This window comes from Mastacembelus armatus, chromosome 12 (genome assembly GCF_900324485.2).
Source record: "Mastacembelus armatus chromosome 12, fMasArm1.2, whole genome shotgun sequence".
NCBI classification, from domain to species: Eukaryota; Metazoa; Chordata; class Actinopteri; order Synbranchiformes; family Mastacembelidae; genus Mastacembelus; species Mastacembelus armatus.
The window spans coordinates 12,708,039-12,717,211 of NC_046644.1; the positions used below are offsets into that span (position 1 = coordinate 12,708,039).

A 9,173-nucleotide genomic window follows, 5' to 3' on the forward strand; every position below is an offset into this window, starting at 1 on the left:
ATGTCTTAATTGGACTCTTTGAACGCAGGCCAGACGGCCATCTCGAAGTAGGCAAAGAGCCTTCCCTCAGCTTCCAAAACCTTGATGCTCACTCCGGCCAGCAATTTGTGCAAGAAATAAGGCTGTCTCATACAATGCCAGCCTTAAACCAACTTATTTAAATTAGCCAAGGTGACAGGGTCCTAAACGGTTCCAATGTATGACTGGATCAAGAGAGGGACGCACAGTGAGAGACTACATTTCAATATTTTATTGAAACTTTCAAGAACACGATGTTGATGTTGTAAACTAGACGTAACTCCAATACAACATAACCCACTGACAACTTAAGAAACACAAAAGAAACCTTCATATTTTTCGATTATGCGGCACTTTTTACGACCAGGTTCGTAAGTATTTGAAAAAACAGAAAAATAGTCCACTTTTGCCACACAACGACACTTCTTTGCTCTTTAATATATAGATATATATATGTATCTATATATCTATATAGATACATATATAAAAACAATATTGTTTCAAGCCATTGGTGCAGTGCGTTGTCGCTTTTCCATTAGTCTGAAACAGTAGCACTTCACACACGGGACAAGAAGTGAAAATACAATGGCACATGAGTGAGAGTAACTAGCTCAGTGGATATGTGGGGAGGCATAAAGTCCATATTTTAAAAGGGGTATAAACGCAAATGGCAACAAAAGGATAATAGCCCACAAAGTATCTTTACACAGGTATACTGACAATAAATTAACAGATCCCTAGAAACAAACTACTCCGTTGTATTTACACGCAATAACAATATGAAATAATTACATAAATATTTTATATATACCTATGTACAGCTATATAATCAATACCACCTTTCATTTTTTTTTATATTTACTGTAAATTTCTGCTTCCCTTTGCCTGTTTGACATTTGGATTCAATTCCACACGCTTGGGCCTGTTTCTTTTTTTCTTTCTTTCTTTCTTTCTTTCTTTCTCCCGGAGCACCAGAAATTTCACCAGGCCTGCTTTTATTTTAAAGAGACATGAAGAGAAAACACATTTGATTTTAAAATGATAACCTAATTTTAAAAAAAAAAGGCAAAGGGAGTGTGTTAATTCCATTCAAAACAGAATACCTGTCCATATGTTTTTTTGTTTGTTTTTTGTATTAAAATATCATTCGTTGGGTTTTTTTTTTTGTTTTTGTTTTTTTTTGACGGGGTGTATCATGCAACATTTGGCCAATCAATTATTGTTGTGAGACAAAATACAGCAGTCTTTAAACGGTAGTGAATTTAAATAAGTCAAATCAATTCAGAGTGCATATTCAAACACCTTTTCTCCCCGTGTACAATAAAAAAATTAGGAGACAGGACACAGCAGCAACTTCTCCTAAATCTGTATGTCACACCCATGCCAACTTCTCAGTTTCAATACTTGTACGGTATTCAAATGACAGGATAAAAGTCTTTAATTTAACAAAAAGGGGGGAAAAAAGGCAGAAAAAAGAAAAATATACATAACGGAGGTGTATTAACCAAAGTGCATTTCAGAAACTAAAATGTTTAAAAGTTCATGATATATTTTTAAATTTTTTTTTTTTAATTTTTATTTTTTTAAACAGCATTAATCTACCGGGTTGTATTCCTGCTGTTATTGTCTTCATCTCCGTTAACGCTTTTCACTTTTCTTGATAACAAGGAAACCAGCAGCAGGTGGTGTGTTTTTTTTTTTAAAAAAAAGACAAAACACTCCTAAGGGGACCCGCTTCGTGGCCTGTCCTGATTTGAGTCAAGTCCACTGACCAGGCGCTGGATGCTCTGCAGCTCGTTGGCGGCATCTTTCTCCGTGCACGTTTTTGGAGACATTGACACCGAGCCGGAGGACATGGTGGACGAGTGACTGGTCACCTCAGAGGTGGAATCCAGGGTGACGGCGGGCACGGGGCTGGCCGGGACTATGCCGTCCCCTTTCAGCTCAGCGGAGTTGCCGGTCATGGAGGACATGGCGGTGGTGAGCAAGGTGCTGTCCGGTACCGTCATGGGAAGGGTGTAAGGGCTGTACCTGAGTCGGGGGCGCACTGCGTTCAGGAAAGGATGCCGGTGCACCGAGGAGGAAGCAGCGGACGAGGCCGCCGCAGCTGCTGCCATGTACGTGTACGGATATGGAAATAAACTGCCAAACGGAGACATGGCAATGCCCTGTGGAGAAATCGAGAGACGGAGTGAGAGCCAAGCCTGGTAACGTGTGTTTTGAATGCAAACGTGGAACAAATGTGTGAAAACAATGCTTCAGAGCGACCTCCCTCAGGCAGTTCTTGTTCTTTACTTTCACTGTCCTTGGTAAAGATTTTTATCTCCAAATATCTCCAGTTCAACAATGATGCAAAGCCTCTGTGGCGCTTTTAGACAACAAAACTTGGTCACACGGGTTTTTCCACAAATTTAGTCCAAAGAAAATATTCTAAAGCAAAGCTTTATCACAAGGTATGTCAACCTGGTTGGTGCGTGTTTAAATGTTTCTAAGATTTCTAATACCTGATGCTGTGATCAGGCAAGAAGAGTGTCAGATACAACTCTTGCGCTAATACAGGGACAAAGAGAAATTTGTTGTTTATTAAAACAAGTTTCTCACGTGGTTTTAAGATACAGATTAAATGAGCTCATATTTTTTTAAAAATGCCACTAACACCTCTTACTGTTGCCATTGCGTTAAAATCTGTTTTTCTTAAAAGAGAAAGGTAATGAAACGCGCCCTGTAACAGCGTAGTCAGCCAGCCTATCGTTTCCTTTCCTTTGTATACAAACCTATTTGGCAATTAACCAAAGCAAACAAATGCCCGAAGAACGTATGTGAGCAAATTCGTGCGTAAAATCTGATATGTTTGAAATCTCACACAGGAACATGATGAGGACAATATTAAAGACAGATCTATATCTATTTAAATGTGGCATATGGGCCTCCACTGCCTATAGTCTGCTTTATTATATAATCCAAGTGCTTTACTCAAAGCTGCCAACAGGCATATGCCCAGAAAAAAAACTGGTTTTACCTGTGATGCCAAGACATGTTGCTGCAGATGAAAGGGTAGACCTGGCGCTCCCGTCAAGCTTTGCGGGGGTGATGCCATGCTTGTCGTGTCCATGGTGCTCACCCCTCCCGTGGACACAGCTGCCAATAGTGGCCCCATGCCCGCGGCCATGTTTGAGAATGCACCTCCCATGTTGAACTGACTGGGGTGCAGGAGAAACGGGTGGGCGCTTCCTAAGTGATTGAAAAACTGTTGTCCTGTTAAACCCGTTGGAAATCCAAAGTTATGCAAGTGGCCGTGGCCTATGTGCGCGCTGTCGGTCTGAACAGTCAAAGGCATGAAACTGTCCTTGCTTATTGACCTGCACTCGTCCGATTTGGGTTGATCCAGGCTCGGGCTCTTGAGGTCTTCTCCAGAGCGGGTGGTGCTGGAGATGACCGTAATGGGGCTCTGTCGGGAGTCTGCCTGGCTTTTCTCAGTCCTAGGGTCGTTGTCTCGCATCCTGCTGGTAGAGTCACTGTTACTAAAGGGATGACCCTTGGCTGGGCTTGCCTCATGATCCTTCCCATCCTCCGTAGTCGTGGAAATCTTGCTGGAGTCCGGACCATCTTTGTGTCCATCTTTGCTCTCATCGTCGCTGTCATCGTCGCTATCGCAGAAATCTGTACAAATATAGGAGGAGAAGAATATCAGTCCCATTTCTGCGCACTGATGGATCATAAAAATAGCAGCCACAGCTATTACAGGTGGCTTCCACAGGCGGTAGTAGACATAGACCCATGGGACATTCATTGGCACTAGGACTTCTCTATGATGATTTATTCAACAACAAATCGTCTGCGTTTTATAATAACGTGAATTTATGCTGTTTAGTGTTTTGCAGATTGACCAAAAATAACTTGTAGCAGACTGTCAATTAGTATGTTCATTTTCCCATGATGTCTTAAGGACTGCTTTATCAAATCCCCCAGTGTGCATAGTCTCATCACAAGTAATAATTGAATATTCAAAGCTCTTCATTGACTGTAACTGCTTTATATTAATAAAGTTTGCTCCCATTCTACACATTACGCATACCTTGTAAAAATCTTGCCACAACACATATTTTACGACTTTACACACGACCTGTGATCGGAGCTGTGACTGACTGTGAGGTCTGTGAGCCCATACCTTTCAGGTGTGGGGGGCCCACGGTAGACACGGCAGGGGACGAGGCCTGGCCGAAGCATTTAAAGGAAGCCTGCTCTCCAGAGGACTCGTCTGAAGCCCCGTTCTCCTTTTTCTGCTGCTCCTCGTATGAACGCATGGACTGCAGAGCCAGCTGTTTCCTGCGCACAAGCACTCAGGTTATTATTGGTCGTGGTCACATCTCTCAGGTCAGAAATAATATCTGCAGCACGATGAATGGCGTGGAAACGCATTTAGACTGGAGACCTGACAAAGCCTGGTCTGACTCACTTATGCAGCAGGTGAAAATAATAACAATAAAATCCATTACAGCGCCAATGCTCTAGCAGGCCCGTGTGTCTGTCCACCTTCACATGTGCATTTTTAATTCAGGCACCTTTATATTTTAAAATATCAATGTATTTAAATACATGTATCATTTTAAATATTCACTAAGCTAAACTAGCAGCAAAAACAGCAAGTTAAAAGTGAAGCTGTTCCACCTTCTGTTCCAATCCACCAGGCTTAAGTAACTTACAGTACGTTTTAGACTTTGATGCTGTTTGATCAGAAACTGTGGAGAACCAGGCTCCCTGCGGGGTTAATCCACCAACATCACTGCCCGTGTACGTGTATGAAAATTAAGACATCTGAAGGTTGCACGTACCTCTTCTCCCGTCTTCCATTGCCCGTGTCACGGAATCCTTTGGCGAATGGATTATGGTCAATTTTTAGCTGGGTTATCTGAAATAAATACAAACACGTGTAAATATTAACAACCCGAAATTACACTTCGTGTCATTGTACAGTTGCAGGTAAAGCGTAAAAAAGTTGGGCCTAGTTTATCCAAGTTTACAATTCACTGATAGACTATTATTGTCCCAACAAGCTAAAACAGGCTACTAAGGCAAGACAGCTTTGGTTTTACAGATAAAACAAAACACACGAAGACTACATGAGTCATAATGGCACTTTTTTCCATTTTGTAAAACTTTACTCCCATAAGCACTTCCTCTCCATCCCCGTCAGTGTTACCACTGCACACGGGAGGGGGGAGGTGGTGCCATCCTTTCCCAGAGATATCACAGAGCTTAGGGGGAGATTTTCACTATTTTAAGGTCTTACAGATAATAAAATGTTACCATGCAGCACACTCTGACGCAACAAATATGAACCCCCTCTTGTTTCCATTTTCCCCACTCAACAGCACAGATTTACACACACTGAGAGAGAGAGAGAGTCTGAGTCTGTGCCAAATCCCTTCCACGTGATTAAATAAAGGGAAGATAACCTGTACAGCATTCCTCAGAATTGTTACTTTCCTACCACAGGGGTTGCTACCCCACACACACACACACACACACACACACACACACACACACACAGTGATCCTCCACAGGCTCAAACAAATATGATGTCTTTCATTTTTTATGACGACAAAGTGTTGCAGAGCATTAAAAAGACCGTGTCTGAGGGGGAAGGTGCAGTTTAGAAAACATTCAGCCTTATAAGCCTGTGAGCAATAATTGCGCTTACCTTGTCATTTTGATAAGCGGTCACGGCAATGAAATCCGTTTCAGGGAAAACATACGTCCTGAAGGTGCTGTACGGAAGCTTAAGAATATCGTTGGCCCTCACAATGTGAAAACGGGGCTGATACTTGTGCATCGAGTTAAGAATAGTCTGCAACACATCACACAATCACACACACACACACACAGGCACACATACAAACACAAAGATTAGCACACTATTCAAGTAACACTGACTTTTGTGATTTTATAGCACAACGCGACACATTTTCCCAAAATTAAACCTTTTTTAAAAGTAACATCATTTAGAGAAATTAAATGTGGTAAATGCTGCTGTGTTGAAATAATTATAAATTATTAAAAAAATATCATGAAAATCATTTTTGGTTGAAAATTATATCAATTCTAAATTATGCATGAATCCAGCGGTGTGTGTGTGTGTGTGTGTGTGTGTGTGTGTGTGTGTGTGTGTGTGTAGATACAAGCTTAATTGTTTTGTTTAATAATTAGGCCATAGTTTATGTATGCAATAATAATAAAAAAGATTTCCTTAAAAAATTACATTTGTAATTTCAAGTTTTGTAATGACGTGCTATGTTTGTCAGGTCTCCCAGAAAATACATTTTGAAATTAAATGAAAAATAAATCACAAACATCAAAATGTAAATTATCACACCAGGGTATGTTGATAAATAGGAAAAATGACATACATTAGTTGAACTTACAAATCCATGCTTGTCGGAGATGTTATTTGTCAGCTTGAGTTTATGAAAATTGACGACTTTTGACATCCACTGTTCGCCAGTAGCCGGACTGTCCGGGTGAATGTACATCCTCTTTGGCATTTCGGGGTCGGCCTTTCCTGCCACCATCCAGCGGGAGTTATGAAATTTGTACCTGCAGTCGTCGGCTGCAACTATGTCCATCAAGAGAATATATTTGGCCTTCTTATCCAGACCAGTGCACCTCACTTTGAACGGGGGGAACATCCGCCTGTGACAAATGAAAACACATGATAAGCACTGGGTTGGAGGCGAACATGGCACATATGAACAAAGTGCACTAGTGTTAGAGATGAAATTAATGCTTTGCTTCTACGATCACATCGACGTGTTATATCTGCTGAACAGGGGTCTGCCAGTAAATAAGTTGAGTAAACTCAGGCTCCTATATCCCCAGTAGGGCCGAGGTCAGTACTGCGAGGACGGTGTTTTCATTTTTAATACTTTGAAAGGCCTACAGTACACGCGGCAGCCATGTTTGTACATTGTCCCTGTTGCTCCACACAGTCAGAGTTGACTTTTCAATGGAGTAATCCGTCAACGCGAAGATTTGACAACCTGAGCATGAAAATTAACTATGAGATCTTTTTTTTTTTATCATCTCAGGAAATGAATATAGATCCGTTAAGTTGAAAGGAAGTGGAGAAGAAGAAGCTCAACATTAATAATAAAACAGACACAGGCCTAATCTCTATTTTTGCTTTACAAAACAACATTAGCCCTAACAAGTGATTTCCACCTCATTAGCACAGTGAACACAGTGTATTTACCGCAGAGCTGAGTCTGCACCATGTTGCCTGCTTCATCTCACTGTTCTCTCTTTTTTCCCTATCAAACCAAACATAATAGTTTTGGGGGTTATGTTTTCATTTTGTAGCAAAAAGATTATGTCCCAATAAACTTCATATCTGCAAGACATTTGTGAGACACTTCAGCTGCAGTGCAAACTGAATTCATGCAGATTAGACTAAGAGAAAAGCTTGGGAGCGGTACGATAAACACAGGTATTATCCACAGGAAGTGGAGATATGTGTGTATATATATATATATATATATATATATATATATATATATATATATATAGGTCTACAGGAGTCCTTATGTGCATATATAAACAAATCCCTCCGTTGTGACATATCAACCAACTGGCTTCTCCGTATCCAATAATATATTACATGTTCAGGATGGACACACATACACACACACACAGACACACACTCAGTTTCACCTTCCGGATTTTGTGATCACCATCTCAGTGCCTCTCTTGTGGAAGAGTTCCCAAAGCTCCTTGGCTTCCAGGTGAACTTTAGGATCGTCTTCCACCTCTTCCTCAGGCTCCAGAGTCTTGAGAGGCCTGAGGTGGGCGGCCGCAGCCTGATGCCCCAGCGAGGAGAAGTGTAGGCCGGTCTCCGCGGCTCCCATCAGCTGGTCCATGATCGGTTTTCCCAGGGCGCCCGGCAGAGAGAGGGAGCCGCTGGGAGGAAGAGCCAGAGCCGGGAAGAAAGGAGGCTGGTGACCCAGCATTGCACTCATGGCAAATTCCGGACCCCGGTGAGGTATAAACGGATGATATGCCATACTTGATCCCTGTATGACTGGATCTCTCATGAGGAAGTTCATCCAAGTGCAGGCAACAAATGTAGACGAGCGGCTGGATGTGAAACTATTTCTAATAAGAGGGAAGCCTGCGTCTGCGAGAGGAGCAAATAAAAACCAAATAAAAAAGGGAAAAAACAAAGTGGGGAAAGCTTCGGAAATTCCTCCTTCAACTCTGAAGAAATAAGCATCCACGGATTTTTCACAAGTTGCTGCGAAGCCCTCTACGGTCGTCTGTTGATTTCAGATCAAAAGTCGGAAAAGAAAAATGTAAAGATGTTCTCCATTAATCTTCAGGAGTGCTGCGAGAGCGATTTTCTTCAGAAGCTGACGCAAATCGGACACCTTTCTGTGTCTCGCCGGCTTGCGGACATTAGTCGAATTAAACCAACTCGGGTGAGTCACTTAATTGACTGCAGTACATTCTTTCTCTTCTGCTGCTGTTTACAATATCGGCATTCCTGTTAAAATGCGTTCCTTCTTATTGGCTTCAGTCCTGCAGCGAGGGCGACGTGTTGAAATATTTCGATAGCGCCGAATAATCCCCCTGCCTTTACTTGCTCCGGACATGCACCCTCACACGCACCCACACACACTTTATTCCTCCTCTCTCTTTCACGCACACGCACATTTCAGTGAAAGACGTGTGCAGAGAAAGGAGAGTCCGCTGACGGCCAGAGAGAGAGAGAGAGAGCAAAAGAGAGAGAGAGAGGTGGTAAGGTCCCAGCTCCGTGATTTTCCTAGCGCCTCTGTGGCCCATAGGGCTTCATACTGTGTGGATGTGTTGCATGTTACGTGTAGGAGCGCTCCGTTTGATTGGCTATTTGACGCTTTCGGACCAATTGTGTGGCTGCGGGGGCGTGGTTTTAACAGGTCGGGTGGAGGGGACAGACTTCAGACTTATAAAAAGGTGTTTGGAAACTCAAAAGGGCTTTGCCGTGAAAACACCCACCCTGCCTCACTGAGTGTTGTGTGAATATGTCAGCGTCGTCACAGAAGCTGCGCTATCGCTCGGTCTGTGAGAGCCAGAGAAGGGGAGTCAGCAGACAAGCCAAGCCGGGAAACCGGCTCGCTTTGTCG

At 42.5% G+C, this 9,173-nt stretch overlaps 1 protein-coding gene across 2 annotated transcripts; it reads right to left on the bottom strand.

Annotated features, from left to right (window-relative positions):
- Positions 1-273: 273 nt before the first annotated feature.
- Positions 274-8,862, bottom strand: tbx3a (T-box transcription factor 3a). 2 transcript variants are annotated; one of them, XM_026298352.1, is made up of 7 exons: positions 7,726-8,862; positions 6,441-6,708; positions 5,720-5,866; positions 4,851-4,927; positions 4,187-4,344; positions 3,038-3,678; positions 274-2,186 (listed from the first exon to the last, which is right to left on the bottom strand). In XM_026298352.1, exons 1-7 carry the CDS (start codon positions 8,115-8,117, stop codon positions 1,740-1,742), a joined length of 2,130 nt encoding a protein of 709 aa, XP_026154137.1. In that variant the 5' UTR covers positions 8,118-8,862; the 3' UTR covers positions 274-1,739. The 2 variants fall into 2 exon arrangements, with proteins under 2 accessions (XP_026154137.1, XP_026154136.1); XM_026298351.1 differs by having other exon boundaries at positions 6,426-6,708.
- Between the last annotated feature and the right edge of the window lie 311 nt (positions 8,863-9,173).